The 21381-nt window shown below is 41.4% G+C and overlaps 1 protein-coding gene and 1 long non-coding RNA gene across 5 annotated transcripts in view; one reads left to right on the forward strand and one right to left on the reverse strand.

Moving 5' to 3' along the window:
- The window catches only part of MYH11 (myosin heavy chain 11), a 61705-nt gene that overhangs the window by 7369 nt on the left and 32955 nt on the right, over nucleotides 1–21381 (forward strand). For all 4 annotated transcript variants that reach the window (XM_027810143.2, XM_027810144.2, XM_005442478.4 and 1 more), the window contains exons 3-5: nucleotides 4175–4331; nucleotides 12644–12671; nucleotides 20481–20583. In XM_027810143.2, the coding sequence (XP_027665944.2) occupies nucleotides 4175–4331; nucleotides 12644–12671; nucleotides 20481–20583 (288 nt within the window). The remainder of the gene's footprint in view (nucleotides 1–4174; nucleotides 4332–12643; nucleotides 12672–20480; nucleotides 20584–21381) is intronic.
- LOC129736047 (uncharacterized) lies at nucleotides 4338–20496 on the reverse strand. Its single transcript, XR_008732207.1, has 4 exons — nucleotides 20451–20496; nucleotides 16284–19643; nucleotides 9664–12144; nucleotides 4338–8643 (listed from the first exon to the last, which is right to left on the reverse strand). It is a non-coding gene; the product is annotated as an uncharacterized LOC129736047 (long non-coding RNA).

The raw sequence follows: 21381 nt of genomic DNA on the forward strand, positions 1-21381 counted from the left end.
TAAATGCACTGGAATTCAAGTGAAAGTACTCATATGCACCAGTGGGTTACTGAATTGAAGTCATGCATCCACTAAAGCCCCCCCCACGCCCCCGGCCCCGGCCCTCCCCTTGTCGGTCAATTTACAGATCAGACAAGCCTGGAAAAATGACAATCTTCTCTATGTTCATACAAATTAGGGCCAAGATTATTCTGCCTTCCTGTCCACACAAGTACATTAACACAAGTGTATTTTGAGATTAATAACCCTGTAATCTATCTGCATCAATGGATTAGCAAACAGCACAGCAAGCAAGCCCAGAAAGTTTCCATGGAACTCAATTGTTCTCTTGGATTTCACACAGAGGATCCCTATGCTGTGCTGTGGAAAAGCAACATACAGTTTCAATCTATGACAATTTTACTTGCGTGACAGACCACTGATGAGTGAAAGAAAGTACAGAGCTTAAGAAAGTGTTAGAAGCAGGTGTAAAGCTCTCATTATTAACACAAGGAGTGCTAAATTGGAAAGTAGGAAATGAAGCATATAGTTATATATATATATAGTACAACAAAGGAATTATTTAATTGTTATGCAGAACTTCAAATAGCTACACTCAAGATCTATCTTCCAGGAATGTACTAAAAAGCACATCATCAAGATTCCTGAAAGAAGCTAGACTTTCCACCTCTTCAGTATTTGAGTTTATTGGATTTTAAGTTTGCGGGTGAACATATGGACCTATATGCTATTATATCAGAATATGCAGCATCAATTACTAAAATAAAGTTTTTCTGAAAGCATTCTGCATTGTTGCAAGATCTAAAAAGAATTAGTAGAAGAATAGTGGGATAAAATGTGTGGGGTTTATTTCTTTGTTGCTGTTCTCAGCAACACCGCACAGATGTTCCAGGATTTCCAATATGTTTTTGTCAATTTTTCACTTTCTACAGGAAAAGAAAATTAATTTCCAAAACACAATCAGAAATGAAAGAATTTTTCATGGAGAAAAAAATGGAAGCATATCTGAAATTATTCTTTCTCAAGAGGCTAGATTTTAAGATTATCATAAAGTAACAGTTATAAAGAAATTATTTTTACTTGTATTGCAATAAGTTGTTAGTTATTTTCAATAACTAAAATCTGCTTAAAACTTCCCGGCCTTACACCATGCTGTCCTACTAGATACTTTAATAGCTTTCTAAAAAAATAGAGGGTTATTAAACAGAATTTAAATCTCATACACTTGCAAAACTAACTGCAAAAAGCCATCTCCTGGCTTTGCCATGCAATGCCTATGTTGCCTTCCTTGGAGTCCCACACATACAAAGCAAATGTGACCTTAACATTTCCCCCTTTAGAGCATCACTCATGCAAATGGGGATTCCCAATTTTACTACAGGAAAAAAAAGTCAATGCATCTGAAAAAAAAAAACCCAAACCCAAATCACCTGCCCTTTGCATTTATATTAAATAAAAAGATTCAGTGTGAAAATTCAGAGTGACTATACACTGGAAAACCACCCTGGCCTTTTCTTTCATCACAGATAATTAAGAAAGAAGGGTAAGCAGTGTGTTGCCACTACTTCATGTTTCACATTGCTCAGAGCAAACAAAATCCACCTTCTCCACACACAAATTAGGCCAAAAATGATTGTACAAACATCAATAAAGCAGCAAGGCTGCTTTGGTGGATCCGAGAGCAGAATCAAGCTTCTTGTGCCTGTATTCATAGGCACTACCAATTCAGTCTGCGCCTAAGAGTGCAAAATGCTTTCCTAAATACAGAAAACTACATGCATATTGGAACCGGAGGTGGGATCCCTCTGCTCAGACTCAGGCACTTACAACACAGGTGTGTATATCTGTGCCAGTCTCTCTTAAACACCCATCAGCAGCGGCTGTCCTAAGGATACACAAGCTCAGCACTCCTACGGACACCATCCTTAAGATACGCCGAATCGTGTTCTGCCACCAGACCCTCTAGGAAGGGATACGGCTGGGGGTCCCCCTGCCTGGAGGGTCTGTGCCCCAAGGAGAATGACTTAAGGCACAGCAACCTCAACCCCGCCTCCCAACCCCTTGCTTAGCCAACTGCCTTGCTGACCTTCAAAACATCGCATACCATGTCTGGTTTCCCCAAATTTTTGCAAAGCAGATGCCTAGAACTACAACCAGTGAAACCAAGAGGTCTTGGTCAACTTTCCCAAGGTGAGAGATAGGATCAGTCACAGTCCAGTTTGAAATGGGGATTCCTGAATTTCACCAGCTCAAGCTTTTGCCCTGCCTTAGTAACCCACTTCTCGTGCCCCAAAGGTGTGTTATGTGTGCCCGGGTGTTACAGCCCACCTGTGGCATGTCAGGCACATGCCTAGACATCTCAGGGAAGGATGGCCTACATTTGGCCTGAATTGGAAATTTACTCTCCTATTAATTGGCTTGGTTGGGAATGATTAGACGAGTACATAAAGTAAATGTATTTCTACTGAGAAAAAAGCCTTGCTATCCGTTCCTTAAGGGCCTTGGTGGTCATTCCAGGATAAAAAAAAAAAAAAAAAACTGTCATTTTTTCCAAGTGTATTGTCCTGGCAGCACTAAAGTTCATTTTGACACAATTAGCAGTTTCATTCTGAACTCCAGCATCAATGAAAATCCAGCACAGTAATTGCCTACCTTCCACACCAAGGGGTTTAGCTTGGGGATGTTGAGAACTGGTGAAGATCTTGAGCCTGATTTTCTCATTATCTGATTCGAGACTGTGGTGGCACAGGCACAAACTGAAATAGTAGGGGAGGTCCTCATCACCGCCCAGAGCACCCCAGATGTTCTCCTGCCCAGCACAGAGCATTCAACCTGCTCCTGACTGCTGGAGGCTGATGGATGCTCTGGCCATGTGTGCTGAATTCCATATAAAGCGCTCAGGCTGTGCTGAGACTGTGTTGTGCCGTTCCCTATTATGGTCAGGAAAGGGAAATCCCTGTGCCCAGAGCCAAGCTTCCCAGATGCCATTTCACAGTCCTGCACTGCCGTGCTTCCTGCAGGAGAACCAAAGCAGCTTGACCCATCCTTGGACACAGCCCTGAAACCAAGGAACAGCAGCAGCCGCATGCCACAAAGTACTCATTCACCCAGCATGGCAATTAAAAAGATTTTTTAAAAAAAAAATCCAAAACTACTTATGCCCAAGTCAAACAGAGCATCATTTCATTATTTCATTTTTTTTAAACTGGCATGAGTTTAAACCTAACAGCCATAGGCCAGCTTAGATATCACAAAACTGCTGCAATAATAATCTCATAAGTTCCTAATTGTTTGGGGGTTTTTCAGGTGTGTGGGGTGTTTAGAATATTTATTTATTTTAATGTGAAAAACACTTGAAAATTGCTTACTTTTGGTAACTTTGTGAAATATGGCTCACCATCTATTATCATATGCTATTATTTATGCTTCAGTTCAATAACTGGTGCATTCCAAATAAAGTAAAATTATAAAAAAACAACTAACAAAACCTGGATGAACAGCTATCAGATGGTAGCCAATGTTCTTGTTTGTTTATGTATATACCTTCATTAAACTGTAAACAGACACCACATTTTTCCCTAAATTTCTTACAGAAATAGTCATGTAGAAAAGGCATGATTATTCTGTTAAGACAGCTATTTGGAACTTGAGTAATTTAAAGTACACTCATCAATCTTTATTGTGATATGCTGTTCATATAATTTTTTTTCCTTTTAATTATTCTAACATCAATCCAAGCTTCTTACCTAGGATTTCCGTGTACAGAATTTGACACCTACCTGAGCAGAGGACATACTCTGGTATGAAAATACACATACAAAGCAATATTATGAATTATTACAGTTATTACATAACCACAGATAAGGGTGATTCACCATGTACTGAAAATAACTGAAGTCAAGGAACTAACATCAGATCATGGTGTTTCTACAGATTGCTAAATTCACATACTTTCTAGCAAGTTGCTTATTAGAAATAATTATTTGTGCACTTGGAAACCACCCATACATGCACCTGCATTTGGAAATCACCGCATCATTTGTCACACTAGGCAGAATAAAAAAGAGTGTTATTTGCTAAAATCCTGTTAGCTCAATGCAGCAGATGCCTGTGTTTCCCAGGCTAGACACGGCACACGATATTAATTCCGGTTTTTATCTGAATTCCCTTGCAGACTTATTCAGGTCTCTTCTGCGTTGTGATAAACCCATACAAACAGCTGCCCATTTATTCAGAGAAGATTATTGACATGTACAAGGGAAAGAAGAGGCACGAGATGCCACCCCACATCTACGCTATCGCGGACACAGCCTACAGGAGCATGCTGCAAGGTAGGCCAGCTCAGTGCTACAGTTCTTAGAAATTGCTGCCCTCTAAAAGGGGAGAAAACACCTTATAATAACTCCACATGTGCTCCTGCAAGAAGTACAGCCAGAAAAGATCTGTTACGGAGGGTGACACGGGCTTTCTAGAAGTTTCAGAGGAATTCTTTGGCAGGAACGGCAGTCCACAAACACTGTGACTCAAAAAGGAAAAACAATCCTTTTACCCATCTGTGTCGAGGCATGTGGGAAGGTTTCAAAGTCAAGCAAATAGTTTTGGCAAATACGGGCATGGAAAATGCTCCCTCTCCAACAGTGGAGACTATTCCAAAGTTAGCTGCTAGCACTGCTGGGTCTGTCGGTGTCGTTCCTCTCTCCCTCTTCTCCCCCCAGCAAAGCAAATTCAAATATTGTTTCAGGGCTACTTTCATCAGTCTAATGAGTTGGAGCCCTGTTTTCTAACCACAATGGCAACAAGCAGCAATGGAAAAGCAGTCAGGCCCCAAATGGTGTGAACAAAACCTTCAAAATTCACAGTGCTCTCCCCTGCAGTTGCTACGGAAAAATCACAATTTAGGGATGAAAAGCCATAGTGATGAATGTGCGAGGCTGCAACACCTACAGACTACAGGAATGCGACTGGTTGCCATCTCGCAGCAACCTTGGGTGCTCTGGGGAACAAAGATTATAAGAACTTTGAAATTTAAATACCCTCATTAGGAGCCTGATCCTACAAAAATTCTGCCTGGTAACTACGGCTCAGGAAGTTACAGAGGCTTAGCCCTAAAGTTTAGGGCTTCCCAGTTTGGAGCTTAAGGATTTAAGGCTTCTGGGGTTTAAATCAGACTAGTAAAAGCAATAAATGGCATCTCAAAATTTCAGTTTAGCAACTAGATTAGTACCCGGTATTGATTTCTTTGTAATAGTTGCATACAGACACAGAACAGTGATTGCAAACCCACTGTGCACCGGCTATCACACAGTGTTTCTCCAGGCATACAGCGCATCACACTCACAAGGACTGCGGTACTCCTGTACTTGTCCTACTTGAACTATGAACCTGATGAATTTACAAGTAGTTAGTTTGGTATATCATAGCTAATTGCTATTTTCTAAACCAATATGTACACTAGACAAAGTCCCTCCTCACAATGAAAAACAAACAAAAAAGTTATCTTATATGTTTGTGCCAGGCCATTGAATCCACAGAAGTGTAACTGCCCAGCCTCAGGCAGAGATCTGCCCATGGAAAATACCAACCATAACCCTGTCATTTTGGTACAAGCAATATACATATATTATATGTATATAAGCAATATACATACACACACACCAGTAGTGATTGACATCAAAGGCATCAAAACAGGTCTTCTCCCCTAAAAGTCCTGAGTACTCATACATACCAATTGTAATGCTAACAAAATCCTTAGAGCTTCTGAAGATTAAATCCCTGAGGATTATTAAGTTGGTTACCTGATTATGACTTAGGCTCCTGACTTTAGAAACTTACGTTTTCAGATATGACTGTTCAAAATTCAATAGTTCAACTCTAAACCCAGAGATCTAGGTATCTGCTATACAATATCAACCTTTTTTTTCTCCTTCCTATAGCTTATGTGACATTACTTTTCTGGAGCTCTTCTAGTTCATTCACTTGAGTGCATCCCAGAAGGCAGAGGTAGAGTGCAGTAGAGGAGGGACAATAAAGCAACAATAAAAGACATTCTGAAACCAGACCTTCCTTGGTACTGTAGCAGCAGAGCTATTCACAAAGGCAGGCATATAAAGCATGCTTAGGACCAAGGGGGCAGGTGCTTTCAGAATAATAAGATTCAGTAAATATAATTTTTATGTAACTGCGGTTATAAGAAACTTACCTGGCACAAGCTCATCCCACTAAGCTGCAATCATTTATCTGTCTTCCAGACCATATCTTGAGCTCTGTGCTCTGCACCTAGCCCTGCTAGAGCTCCAAGCAGGCCCTGCGGTCAGAGCAGTCTTCTTTCCTCAGACCCTTTATTGAAGCAGCAAGCCTTGCAGGGGAGCGCTGCAAGGAGCTTCTGGCTCCTGCAGGCCTTTAGCAGAGCTCTCGTTCAGCTGTGCAGAATACAGCTGCTTCTCCCTAAAACGGCATGGGGAAAAACAGCTAGGAAAGGGCTATCTGCAGGAAAGAGAAAAAACCCATAATACTACAGCCTGTGCTGAAACAGGCGGATTGTTTTGGCCTGACAGTACAGGAGTTTTCAGCTTAACATGAAACTAGCATCAGCATAGATCGGCCTGATCTCAGCAGCACAAGGACCTCTTTCACTCTTCCTCTCGCTGACCTTCTCCTGTCCTTCCTAGCGTGCTCTCCCAAGCACCGCTGGAGCTGGTGTGCCCTCCACTGTGGTCACTGCACCCAGAGCAGCCTGGGTTCAGCTGTGAGTCCCAGGCTGGGTGCTGGGAGGAGGAGGCAGCAATAGTGTGTGCTTCTTTCTATTCACTTTTTGGGTGCTCATAATCATTTCCTGGCCCCACCAACTCTTGGGAAGCTTTTACACCTCATTATTCATGTCCCCCTTTGCAAAGAATTCTTCTTGACAGCAGAGAGGAGGTGGAGCACAAGTAGAAAGAAAAGAGGAGGGAACTGATCATCAGTTGAACCTTTAAGAGAATTCTCTTCCACTGCCTCCCATCCTAACCACCCACAGCTGGCACGGCAGCCAGGGAGCCGTCCCACAAGAGCTTGCATCACAAGCCCAGGACACCCACGCTTTACTTGCTTATTTATTTGCACATGCCATTTTGGAGTCTCTCCATCTCTGTAGAGGGCCCCAGCTGGTTTTAGAGCTGTGCTTTTGTTTGTAAGAACATGCTCGTGTTTTCTGTATAAAACTAAACCAAACCTCAAAATAACTCTATTTATTCAGCCAAATTATATTCACATTGGCGTGGTGAAAATGGGTGTCAACATGATTGTGTGTGCATGCACGCAGCACGTATAGACACAGAGAGCTTCATAGTTTTTGGTAAGCATTTTGCAAATGGAATATAAACAAAAATTCTTACTCATAAACATGGATCAGGTCACTGAATGTTTTCCTTGTGAAATTTCAGTATTGCTTCTTATCTGGGAATCTTGCATAGTTTCTTCTTGCCAAAGTAAAATATATCCTAGATTCACGAGACTGAAGAAATACATTCTGGTACTTCATGACCAGGGCCACTTGGCCAAGAGCAATCAGCTTGTTCAGCTACCTCAGGGAACCTTTATCTTTCGATCACTGGTCCTGTTGCAGGCTCATCATCAGGAAATCACAGCCCTTCACATTCCCACCCTCTCCTTTGTCAGCACAAACACCCAGCAAACCCCACAAGCCGTGCACACTGCATTCCTCCGCTTCAGAGACTGGCTCGGTTGATGTATTCATCAGGGATGATGTTTAAGTCCCTTCAAAGTTGTTCTGTTAATAACACTTAGCCATGATTAACAGAAATCAGATAATTGAACTTTCTTCCAAATATGCAGAAAAGCTGACATCTCACAGGAATTAACAAAGATGTTGGCTGGGCAAAGATAAAATTTCTATTTGACTCAAGTTGTTCTGAGCACCTAAAACCCTTTTACAAATCACAGTCATGCTGTCTCATGCTTAAGCTGGCATGCTGGATATCTTGTTGAACCTACGGATTACCACGTCACTAATGCAACTAATGATGGTTGCCCAGGCACAGTCACTGATGCTCGTTTCCAGCCAGAACCAGGGTAAACTTTATCCAGTTTACTTTTCTTTACTCTAAAATATTACGTGAATATAGCATTCCACGAGAGCATTTTGTGTGTCTGTCTGTCCCCAGGAGCTTCCACACTGAACTGGGCCCCCACTGGCTGTCTTTACAGACAAGCTAGCTGACCACTACTACACTTAGAGACTGCGATCATAAAAACTCACCCTTTACTTCTGCACCCACCTCTCTCTCCTGTGTTTCGGAGGAAGTAGCTCCCCAGGAGCACAACTGCCATACAAAGGGCTCGACCCCCGTTCCAACTCTGGCACTGCCAGCAGTAGTCTTCATGCAGTCATAACACAAAACTGCTCCAAGTGAAAACCATCCCTTGCTTTTTGCTGAATTAGTTTTAAGGTGAGTCATCCCGGTGCGCAGTGTGGCTGCACGAATGCTGGCCACAGCAGCAAGGAGAGGACAGTGCAGGCCAGGGGAGAGGAGCTGGAGGTGGGTGGATGACTTCTTCCTGCAGCACTGCCAGCTTCCAGTGATGATGGAGCTGAGACACTGGCCCAGTAAGGATGAGTAACTCTGCTGCCTTCTGCCATCTTCCCTGCATGCAGCAAACAGCAAGTAAGTGATAAACATACAAATGTGGAAAGCCACGTTATGTAGCAGCAATAATAGATACAAAGTTTTCCTGTGGATGATTAGGCTGTTATGAAGTTCTCTAGCAATAAATCGCTGTGGAGAAGACCCATTACAGAAGACAATTTATGCAGATTCAAGGTTATCTATTTTCTGCAAAGCCATTTTTATGCAAGCTTGAGTTAAAGATGGAAAAACAAACAACCTGGTAGTTACTGGGAGGTATGGGAGGGCAACACAATTCCCAAGAGCTTAGAAAAGGAGACTGCTTTGAAAAGCCATCTGTTTACTGTGTCCTTAGCAGGACTGTACAGAAATGTCCCCTTTAGGCAGTGTAGTTATTAACAAATGTAAAGAAGCACTAAGTGAGTGTTGGAACATGGTTTCAGTCTGTTTTTTTCCCTTTTATGGTAAAGCTGCCAACTTGCTGCTTCATTGTGATAAACCATCTGATTTTGTTTGTGATTAAGCAGAGCTAGCTGGTCTATCAAGAACAGGGGGACATATGATTCTAAAAGCAATCTGGAGGTGTTTGGTGTAAAAGCTAAGCAGATTCCAGAGAGGGAAAAAAAAAAAAAAAAAAAAGTGTCAACAGCATGCTTAGGAAAGCTGGTGGGGTTTAGAATGTAAATGTATATTTCTATGCTATTAAAAATTGAGGAGAAAATAAAAAAATGTCTAAACCATCTCATATAGACATACAGGGGGTCGATATGACAGTCTTCCAAGTTGTGTCAGATTTTTTGAAAAGGCATTAGCCAAAAAGACACTGAAATCCAGAAGACATTTTTTTACTTCTTAAGCCTCAGGAATTATGTTTAAGGCGTTTTATTCATGCAAGTCATCCTCTTCTAATAGATCTACCCACATAAAGTTGCAGACTCCCAAAACAGGGCACAGTCCTTGCTACATAGAATAAAATATTCCAGAACAGAAATCGGAGTAATCGAACAGGAGAGCCCTTAAAAGTAAATGGGATCAGTACCTGCAGCCCAAGTCGTAACAGGATAGGCTTAGACTTCCTGACACCTTTCATCTTTAGCATTGCAATTTGTTAGAACTGCTGAAGGAAACAGAGTAACGTCTGGAATTTTCCCTCCGTGAATGTGCACAGGACAGTTTGTCAGCATGAGGTTTGAGAGGGCAGGCTGTGCAGTTCAGCAGCGCAGGGCTGAAAGCTTTGAGACTCCATATGGCTGCCAAACACAAGGGGAGTTAGGAGATAAGTCCAGTGACCAAGAGAGGAGCTTGCAAGAATGCCATGTCTGTTCACTGACAGAGAACAGGAAAACCACATAGGTCCAAACCTGGAAGCCTTTCAGACTACATGAGAAAGCTGAAAGCAAATAATTTTGATTTTCCCTCCAAGAACCCCCAATAGCCCTCAAGCAGGTCGCAGTCAGTCACAAAGAGCTGCTTCACCCTAAGGCATCCTTACATTGCCAGCAACCACCCAGCAGCCCGACCCTGCTTTCCATTGGAGTCTTTACAGGACCAAAGACCCACTGTTCCCTCCTTTCCCCTCTTTTTCCCATTTCAGCAGGATTTGTTCCCTGTACCTGCATCAGGGTACTTGATCAGCTGGAGCAATCAAAGAAAGTCCGAAGAAATTCAGTAACACAGCCTGTTCTCTGTCCCAGAGGGAACTTGGTGCACCTTCTGACCTCCCCAATCATTCTTGTGCTCTTACATCCCAAGAAAGCTGCCCATGCACACACCCTCATGCCAGCCCCTGTGGTGGGCCAGTTTATCAGATACCTGCAGGAGGGGGTTTTCACTTACTGGGGAGCAGAAGAAGGGCAGCAATGGGCAGCAAGGAGTAGTGAGAAAATACTTGGCTTGGAGGAGACCAACTTTTTCTAATGTTCCCTGAGCTCAGAAATTCCACTGGCAACTCTGTATCAAGGAGTCACTTTTATTTTCTTTATGGTATTTATGGGTTTGTGATGCAATATCAATATACGCCCATGGTTTCTATTTACACAACAGTGTATTTTTAGCAAGAATTCTACCGTGTTCTCACTTTTTTAACTTAAAAGAAAGCCTAGCTCATATCCTGCAGTGAGAAATAAGCATGGCTCACAGCTGCTCTCCTCCCAAATGTTTATGTGGAAGAGTCCTGCTGTGCTGATAGCTGAGAAATATCTCCAATAGAAATGTAATGAGTCATTTTGCACCGATTTACCAAATAAAGCAGTTAAGTGGCACCATTTGCCATGTGAGTAATCAATAAAGCAATTAATGTTATAGCTATTGAGGAACTGGGAATAAAACAGTTGTTTAATATCAGTCCAAGCCATAGAGGAATCCTCTCCTGATTTTCCTAGACTGGCTCTGGTCCAGGCAGCAGTTACAACTTGCAAGCTTAATAGGTTGAATTTATCTCCATTATGTTTACACAGTACAGAAAGCTTGTTTATCTCACAGTATTTATTACACAGAGGGTCAGCGACGGGGGCAAGCAGTCAGATAGGTAGCCACACACACTGAGTAAAAGGAGGAAGGAGTTCATGCCTTAACCTCTGACCAGAGGCTCCACTGGGCTAACGCTATCTCTGCGTTCGATAAATAATGCCAACCTACACGGGAACACTTGCTTCTGCCTTGGTTTTCTGCCTCGAGTCTCAGATTTGTAAACTCTGCACACTTTCAAAAATGTATTTGATCTGCCTGGGAATGTACTTTCCTAAGTCAGAAGATTTTTCTACAGTCTCTACAAGGCAGCCTGTGACACGCTCACAGAAGGGCCAGCTTCAATGTCGGGGCAGGTTGCTCAGAGCCTTGTTCAAGTCCACTTCCAAATAGCTCCAAAGGTGGAGATACCACACCTGTCTGGGCAACCTGTACCAATGTCCAACCATTGCCACAGTGAAAAAACCTGTCCTACTTCTGAACTGATCACAGCAAACATGCTAGTAATGCATCTTCACATAGCGGGTAAATTGTAAAGCTCCCGTTACCACAGACTTTTCAGGAAGCCTTGCTTCAATGAAGCTCTACAAAACAGTTTAGTATTGTGGAGCACATTCTGAAACCTCAATGGGTGTCTATTATCCATCACAGCCTAGAGATCTTAGCCTGAGATCAGTCTTTTGGTAGAAAATCCTGTGTTAAAGTTCTGAAGGTAAAATACACTCCGAGTCCAGAAGCATAAGCAGGGAGGAACGCTGCAGGAGCCCGTTATGGAGCTAGGATGGAATCCTAAACCTCCCTGCAGCATACTGCACTCCGCTGCGCAGAAACCTCTTACATGCCTCACATTGTAGAAATGGAGCTTTTGGCCCACATTTTTGTAAATCTTGATCCAAAATATGTTTGATGATCCTGTTCACAGTAAAAACCCTGAAGAACTTACACACTTGTTGACATGCTCTTGTAAAATATGTGAAGTACCTTGTTTTATCTTATTCTTTGGAGGACATCTCAAAGCAATTACTTGTCCGCTTGATAAAAGTTGTCTCTCAGTCTGAAATGAAATAAAGCCTACATTATTCAGGTATTTGAACTGCTCTGCTTTCAAAATGCAAAGCTTTGCATGACCAGCTTAAAACATTTTAGTCTTTGATACCTTATCTGCCAGACTTTGTCTCAAGTGGGCTGCTAGCCATACTTCATAAGTGTAGTAAAATCTTGAGTTTCAGGTTAGAAATTTTCAGTTATAATCTTCTTAGAGAGAGCCTGATATTTTTGCTGTCCTCATTACAGTTCATCTCTAATGGAATTTACAAAAAATATTTTTGAACTTTTAACCTTTTGTTCGTTTTTTGTACAAAATATTTCCATTAGAGATGGTTATTTAAATTCAAGGGCAAATTAAATAAGATGTGAACCCCGTGCTTTTGACTAATCATGGATGGCCATATTTGGGGAGTCTAGGCTGTTCAGTGTAAATCCTTATAAACGTAAGTGCTTCTGTCATGACAGCCATTTTCCCTAATTAATGGATTTTTTTGTTTTATTCACAGATCGAGAAGACCAGTCTATTCTGTGCACGTAAGTAAACTAATCTGTTTAAATATATCTCAATATTACAATGTCTTTCTTTATTCAAAATTGATTCAAATTCTGATAGAACGGACATATTTTCGTCACCTTCAGTAAGCTTGAACTCCAGTCCTAAATCTAGTCCAGTAGATAAACCTGCTGACAAAAAAACAGGGATCAGTGTCACAGGAAAACTTGCATGCACAAACCTATTTCTTTGAATTGACTTTCTGAATTTAGAGATTTAAGAGTTTACAATGAACAACTGGGGAGTCTGGCTGTAAAACTGTGTGTAGAGAACAAGGGATTTTAACAGGTTCCTAGAGGAAGCTGAGGAACTGAGAAAACTGAGGAACTCAGAGCATCCCAGACATTAACTGCTTGTTGTTAGCCCTTGGTGGCTCACCACAATGTCCTACTTCAGTTGTTATTGCATAAAAGTGTGATCGTTCCTGTTCCTGCAGTTCTGTGCTGTTTGCAATTACTGCAGCGAGAACAGGGGAGACTTGGTACCTGCTGCGGCAGCGGCCACCCCGCAGCCTGAGCATGGGGCAGGCTGTGCTGGCCAAGGGGGCTCCGCAGCACCACACCGGCGGGACCTTTCTGCAGCCTCTACAAAATTGGTTTAGGCAATAGTGCCATACCAGCTAAGCCAGCCCTGTTTGGAACTCTCTGATTTTCTGTGTCCCAGCTTGCTGAAGGCCTGCTCCTTGAGTTCCTGAGCTCCTTAAGCCCATGCTCAGACAGCATCCGTGGGCAGGGGTCAGCTCTTGCATCATGGTCAGGCAGTGATTTTATTGCAATAAGCTTTGCTGCGCACAACTTAGTACTCCACAAAATCCCACTGGTTTATCATTCCTCCCTACTCTGCAAAACACTCATACTGTTGAATTGGACAGGGATCTCCTATTTGACTTTCAGATTTGACCATTTCTCCTTTCTTCTGTTGCTAGTTAGTTGGGTTTATTTACTTGAATGCCATCGAGGATGCTTTTGACATGATTTCATGTTTGTTGTAGTAGGCATCTTCCAGGTTTTCTCATCAAAGGTAGGATCTGATTCTGTGTAAATATTAATTATTTTTTGCAGAAGATGGCATGTGTAGTATTTACAGCAGGTTCATGCAGTGATGCTGTAGTCTGTTAAGTACTGTAAATACACATAGTCCCAGACTGAACAGGTTTTAGGTTACCTGTGAAAATGTGACTACTTACTGAATATATATTTACACTGCAGCTTTTAAAAAGCAGTGCTGCCAATCACCAGCCATACACTTACTTGTGAGTGCCACTGCTGACTGGAAAAAAATTATCACCTAAGAAAAAGTAAAAATTATATACTCTATCTGGTACCGTAAGGGCTAGCATAGCTCTAACCTCTGTTGCAAAAAGATTTCATTACATGGAGGTATATCAATCAAGAATCTGTCCAAAAATGCATTAATATAAAAAAGAAATCTAAAATTGCTGCATTGATGAAATAAAAATTGACCGTCACATTCTACCCAGGATGAAACATCATAGTAATGATGACTAATTTACAATATGTATTTCCTCCTTCTATTCCTGTACTTCAGTTTATTTTTCTATTAGTAAATCTTCAGATCTTCTTTTAACTTTGGAAAACCTATGCCTTTTTGTTAATGAAAATCCATTAAAGGATCCATGTCTGACGGCTACCATATATTGAAAATATCTTTTTTTTTTTAACCTGGTCAGCTAAGCTGGAAATGTAAGGTGTTTCACACCAGTAACACTTAAAATGGAGAGAATGAAATGTCCTTCCCATTTTGAAAACAGCCACAGTAAGCGATTCATCAAGATGTTTAGAATAACTGCTGTATTTTGGATGGGCATTATGACCCATAGCTTAGAACAGCCCTCCCAAATGTCTTTGCAACCAAAAAGATGAGTCAGGCTAAAACCAATGCACACAGCTTTAATCAGTGCTGGTTTATCATCCTGGTTGGCTTTATTTGGCTGTACAAAAAGAAGAAAGTCCACTTGGCTGTCAGCAGGGCAGCTGTCAAACAGAAGCAGTTTGCATTATTTTACAGAATTGCTAAAACTTCTAAGAAATTATCTTTTTGCCTAAAATATGTAGCAATAACTGAAGACTTCATGGCATTGATCAACTGTGACCTTTTCTTTAAACAGCTACAGACTGAAACTTTCCAAGGTCTGGTACCTAAATTGTAAAAAACGTAGCTGTAAGGATTCATATATAAGTAGTTGTGGATGCTGCCGAAATCTCGCTTATGTTTAGTGATGCTGCAGTTTGGACTCTTGTACTCTTCCACTTATTGCTACCCATCTCCCACAAATAACTTTTTGCTCTTTACTGTATGGGAATTCAGCAGGATAGCCAAATAGTGGTGTCAAAATGCAAGCAGAAATTGTGCACTTTATTTTTAAGTACCCTGTGTTGTGTGCTTTGTTCTATTTCTGCAAAGTTATTCCATCGTTAGTAGAATTCACCTGGAAAGCAAAAGCCTGCTGGGATGCTGAGTACCTGGGACTCGCCTGAAATGCTGCTGGGATATAGGCAGGGGCATAGATCTGAGAATCAGGTGTGATTCCGTGTTTCCGAGTATAAATACACCCACTCTCAGGCTTTCACCCTCAGCTCATTGCACCTGCTCTCATGTGGCTAAGTATTGTTTGCATTCTTTTTCGATCCCTACCCTTTGCGTGATTAACTGTGGTATGTTTACAATGCTCCATCTGTCTTTAATGCTCATGGGTCCTAATGCTTCTTCAGAATTCCCTGTCTTTCCTAGATTTTATTATTTGCTCTACATTTATTAATAACTACACATACTGCCTTTGATCTACTCTCCTCAGTGCACACAACCTTATACCATACCTCTGCTTACTAATATATCTGCGGCTGCATTATTACAACATAACATATGTCATAAATATACAATATATAATAGTGCACTAAGGGTAGGAAATCTCATTATGTGTCCACAAATTAAGGCAGTTAGGGCTTTTCCATCCTTGTGTTTTGGTCCCTGTACTGCTCTGGCAGCCTTCACTGCTCTGCCTGGCTGTTGGGATTCCCCGAAATTCCTGCCTGCACCTGGGCCTCCCCCACTGCAGTCTCTCTTCTTTGACACCTGGGTTGGCCATGGGGTATTCTGTATTCACTCGTGCAAAGACGTTGCTGGTCTGTGTTGACCAGCACATTAGATATTGCTGAAGGAAAAATCCCGAGAAATCTGTCCAGTTACTCAGAGACCTGAGCAACCTCAGTGCACCAGCAATCAAGCGTGAATCAGACTAAGCAATGGCCAGTGAACAGGCCTGTGACTTTTCAAGCTTCTTCCCATGTAAGTAGAAGCACCAGCCCTCAGAGGAGACTTCTGGCCTTTAAGTTGTTTGATTTCTAAAGATACAAGTGGATTCTCCTGGAGCTTTTGAAAGGTTGTTGACTAAAAATTCCACAGGTGCTTATCTGCATAGCTAAGCACACGAGTGTTTTAAAGTTCTCCTGTTAAACCTGTCTGGTCTTGGGGTCATCATATTTCAGCCACTTCCTGAAAAGAGTGGGTAGAATATTTTCTAGAAAGCAGATGTGGTTAAAAGGACTGTGCACAAGGCTCAGTTGAACAGAAACCCACCTTGAATGAGAAAAAAATCTGATCAAAATTTCTGAATGTTTGGGTTAACGTGAAGCCTGTGAAAACAAATGCTTGTTGAACACTTGTGTTGTACATATAATCAAATACTTTTTCATTACCTTTTACTTTTTTTATATATGCGTTTAGTTTGAATAGCTCCTATAAAAACATATTGTAGCCGGGTGCTATTTCCACTTAATTTGATACAGTAACAGACAAAACATTAGGTGAGGCAGTGACCATCCTGCCCTTTTCCCCTTCCTCTCCTCTCTCTTTTTGGGCAAACTCTCCAGAGCCTCACCCAGCCACGGGACTTCAGCCCCCTTTCTCCCCTGACACGAGTCAAGCAGCAGAGTCATCCAGAACATCCTCCAAACTGCAAAGTCCCATTAGTCAAAAGACTCCCCCATGAGAGAGCTAAACTCTTTTCTTTCCCAACTCACTAAATCTCAAAGGCTGGAGCTGGCAAGGATTGCTGCCTGGCTCTCCTCCCATACAGATATCTTGTGCAGCTTTAGACCTGGGGTGGAGCTTGGTGCTGAACCAGCTTGGTCTCTTCTGGGAATTTTTTATAAAGTCAACTAGTAGGATCAGTGGGCTGGCTTCTGAGATGGGTACAGCTGGTCTAGGACAAAGTTTTTCATCATCTTTGCACATCTGATACTGCAGGATGAAGCCTGCCAAGCCCTAATGTGATTTAGAGCACCTCATTGACTGCTCTGTGCACCGAGGCTTCCTGCAGTGCCAGCAGAGCCAGAGCAAGAGACGTGTCAACGGGCAATTTTTGTGGTTCATTGCTCACTGAAACAAACGCTGAAAATAAATTCTGCTGTTACATTTTAGATGTTGCCAAAAGTGGAATTAAGCTAAGTTTTCTATCATAATTATAATATAGAAAACTTTCAAATTTTCAACAAAAAAACCACACTTTTAAAACGGATTTTTCCCAATTATACCACAACATACAAGTGTCCCAGCTACACCACCAGCTCATGCTACAACAGCGGGGGCAACTTGCTAGTGTCACCTTGCCCTAATTTAGAAACCAATTCTAACTGGGATAATTTTTGTATAAGGTGAAGGTAATGCAGTCATGGAGGATTTAGTAGCTCACATGGTACAAAAATTCTATTATAGCTGAGTACTATATATGTGAGCTTGTGTGCTTTAAATCCTTTTTTGAGTTCCTAAAACAATGCCTTGCAGGAGATAAGGAAAATTTTTAAAAATTTAAATTATGTCACACAATGGGAGAGCGGTGTTTTTAACAGAGCAAACCTGTAAGCTTAGTGGACCCTTTTACTCTGGGAAAGCTAAGGAGTTTCTTAGGAGGAAAATATGTATGGCAAGTAGATAAAAGTACTGCTGTTGGGCTGGTGGGAACTGTGCAATGGGACCTGCTTTTGATCTGTTTATTTGTGTTGCCCACCTGAGCTGGTGCAAAGAACAGCACTGGCAGTAAATGTGCTGCCTCTATGTGTGGCAGGCAACATGAATGATGGGAGAGTTGCTTCAATTAAACAAAGGACCCGCCTACTCCCAAAAGATCATGATTAGGACAGCGGTAAGAGAATTTATATGGTGAATAGCCACTTTGGAACATAACTTAGAAGGAAAATGGGCACTCAGAAGAGAAGAGCAGATGCTTCTAGGAGGAACACCGTTGTGTATGGTCCATGCCAAAATCCCTGAAAGATGCTTGCAAGAAAAAGACCCATCTTCAAAAATTTGGTCATTAAGCTCATGCAGATCTTAAAACAGGTGGGATTCCTCATACCACCTCACATGAAAGTTGTTTCTGCCACCCCAGAAATGACAGTATTTCAAGGTAGATGCAAAGAAAAAAACCAGCATGACCAGTTCTGTTGCAGCTCAGTCATTCCAGGAAGAATTTCATCCACCTGTGAAGTGAACTAAGAGATTCACATGCTCTCCTCCTCCTGGGTCCTTCCCCTTGTAAGCTTCTTGATGTTTAGAGGCATTGAGCCTGATCTAGCCATTCCTCCTCATTAGTTAGTTTTCAAACACATGGTATTTTACTGCTGAGATAAAATCTAGATGTTGTCATATAGCTGTCATGCATCCTTCATAGTATAACAGCTACTAACATTGTTTAATGGATATTTGTTTATCAATCAGACCCGTCTATTGTCATGGACATTTAAAAATTATCTGATGTGTTGAAAAACTAGATGTATTCATCAGCTATGGACATTATTCTTCATTATTTAGGGACCTTAAAGATTTTTTCCTACTTGTAGCTGTTGAGATCCTGCCTGGTTTTCATTTCATGTTGAAGCATTTCCATGTCACGTTGAAGAACTTTTTTATTGTCCACTTCAAAAGGAAGTTAAAGACTCAAAGTCTGTCTGCAGAAAATAGGAAACCCCTCAGCCTGTGCAGGGGCAAAGAGTTAAGGATGAAAGCACAGAACAAAATGTTAAGTAACTTAAGCATTACAGTATGGTAGGATAATTACAAGTAAAAAGATGCCATATATGGTAATACTCACAGGGATTCAGGGGAAAGCCTGTGCCAGGGGATGGGCACTGTTGCCCTGGGAGAAAGGAAATGCAATTCATGTAGTGATGAACTACAAATAACCTTTAATAAAATGGAATAGTTCAAAGCCCAGGGTTTGTTTGAATTTGTTTTTTCCAAAGAAACAAAGTTGTAAGGTAGATTTATTTGAAAACCTTGTATGCATATGTCTTCAAATTGGTGTGCTTGGCTTGGAATTGTTCCCAGGACACTTAATTTTTATCAATAAAACATGGAAATGTTTTAGCACTGAAGCCCAGGCAGAGATGAATCCAACCTCTAAACTGTGCAAATTAACCCAGGTCTTGTGAAAAGGAACATATTCAGCTCAATTATTTCTGGTTAAAACTCTTAAAACCAGAAGACACACTTCTCATCGTGTCGTACCTCAGGCAGGAATTGTTTCTGGTTTCCCAAGGTTTACATCAATGTCATTCTGTCTTGAAAGTTCTGCCCAGCACTTACCCATATTTTTTATGTCTATTTATCACTGGTTCCTTGGTAGGGAAAATTAACGCCTGTATTTCCTAATTAGGAAAAGAAGCAGAACTGCAATGGATCCAGCTAAATAGTTGACAAATATCCATGGGATTTTTGAATGTATTTTTCTTTTTATTTTTAAATCCATTTTAGTTTAAACCCAAAGAAAAAGAGATCCAGCTTACATTTAGACTGTTGCCCTCTTCACAGCACTAACTTGGTAGAGTTGAAAGAGTTAGTTTATTACATCTCCACCCACTTTAATGCTCTTTGATTGCTGAGACAGGAGAGTATAAAACCATATTTGTGTATGTAAATATCAGAGCCAAAGGTATCTAGAAGACATGAGACAATGTAATTATGACACAGAGAGGGAAAAGCAGGCTGGAAATCTTAGAAAAGACTGTGTAAATCTGGCCCTTGTTCCTGTACTTCGAAAACCAATACTTTACTTTAAGAAAGGTCTTAAGAGTTGTAAATAGAGTTAATCCTGGAAGTCCTCCAGGACGTGAAAAGTTACCACTGCCCTCCTGCTTCCCAAGGGACACTGCATGGAGTACAGCTGGGATGGCCATTCTGCTGGTCAGACATGTCTCCACACAAGATGTCTCTTACTACACAGTTAGCAGGGACACCTCGAGCCGTCCCAGCTCTGGTCCCACTGTATTCAAGGAGTGTTTGAACACGGAGTTCAGATGAGCAGCATCAGTTGCTTATTCTCCAGCACTCCAGACTAACAAGCTGTTAGTCTACTTTAATGCTGCAGTTTCAGAAAAGAAAACTATTGTATTACTGCTGATGTTTTTTCTTACTGCTGTACCACATCATAGTTAATGTTGTATTTTTTGGTCTTAAAATACAAGCAGATTGCCTGCCAGCTCCACTTCTCATAAATGCGCAGATGCTGCCAAAGCAAGATGAACTGCTGTTCAAAAATGCATCATGTTTTAGAATTGCCTTAAATGGCCCAATGTCCAGTCAAAATACTAATGGGACAGAGATATAGTTCTGATAACGCGTTCTTTGCATGCTGAAGTCAGGTGGATTTGGAGAGATGGTGTTCTGGGGTAAATACTGAGCTGGACAGTTTCAAGTCCTGTTTTTATACACCACACAGTAGAAGGAGTCCACTAGTTACCTACCTTCTTTTGTGTTATTTTCTTTCCCCTCAGAGGTGAATCTGGTGCTGGCAAGACAGAAAATACCAAAAAGGTCATTCAGTACTTGGCTGTTGTTGCTTCATCACATAAGGGCAAAAAGGACACCAGCATCACTGTAAGTGAGCTCTTCCGTATTCAACCCTGCTTTGAGCCTGGTAGGGCTGCACCGAGCTGGCTGCGCCAACAGCAAGTCGACATCTGTGGCTTGCCAAACAGTCGACATATTAAGAGTACACAGTTATGTCACAGCTCCATGCTTATGGAAAAAACCTTTTGTTTGACACCCGCTTAGGCATCAAATCAGAATGTATTTTGCTGGAAGAGAAATATTCATAGCTTTCCATATGCATAGCACCTATTTATATCCTAGCATGAAGGCCTGTCTGCAAGGGCTCGGGTCCTTATTTTACCTTTGGCCCCTGGCAACTTGGAAGTTTGGGAAAGCCTTTAACTAATACGCTGTCCAAATGCATCACAATAATGTATAGTAGCATTTAAAGTTCCAAAGTTTTGACTGGCTACATCAGCAAGTGAGTTTTCTCACCAACTAGTAAAGAGTGTCAGTGCAAAACTTGTCTTGTCTTTTTACTCCTCTGTCAGAGAGAACAATTTTGAAAGGCACACTTTTTTTAAAGTACTTTGTTCTTTCAAAAATTGTAATAGTCTTACCTTAGTGACTAAAGTTAGTTTTCTTGCTCTGAACCATAATATGAGCTTGTATCTGCCCAGTTCCTGGTGATCATTAGTGCAGCTGAGACTCTCAACTATCTTTGCTGTTTCCAATGACACAACTCCAGGTCCCACATAATTTCCAGCCTTTTGAATGTTGCTCAAACTTCTGCCAAAAAAAAAAAAAAAACCCAAAACGTGCAGCAATTCACTTTCATGACAAAACAGGCTTAATTCAGGAAGA

This window comes from Falco cherrug, chromosome 4, assembly GCF_023634085.1.
Source record: "Falco cherrug isolate bFalChe1 chromosome 4, bFalChe1.pri, whole genome shotgun sequence".
Classification (NCBI taxonomy): domain Eukaryota; kingdom Metazoa; phylum Chordata; class Aves; order Falconiformes; family Falconidae; genus Falco; species Falco cherrug.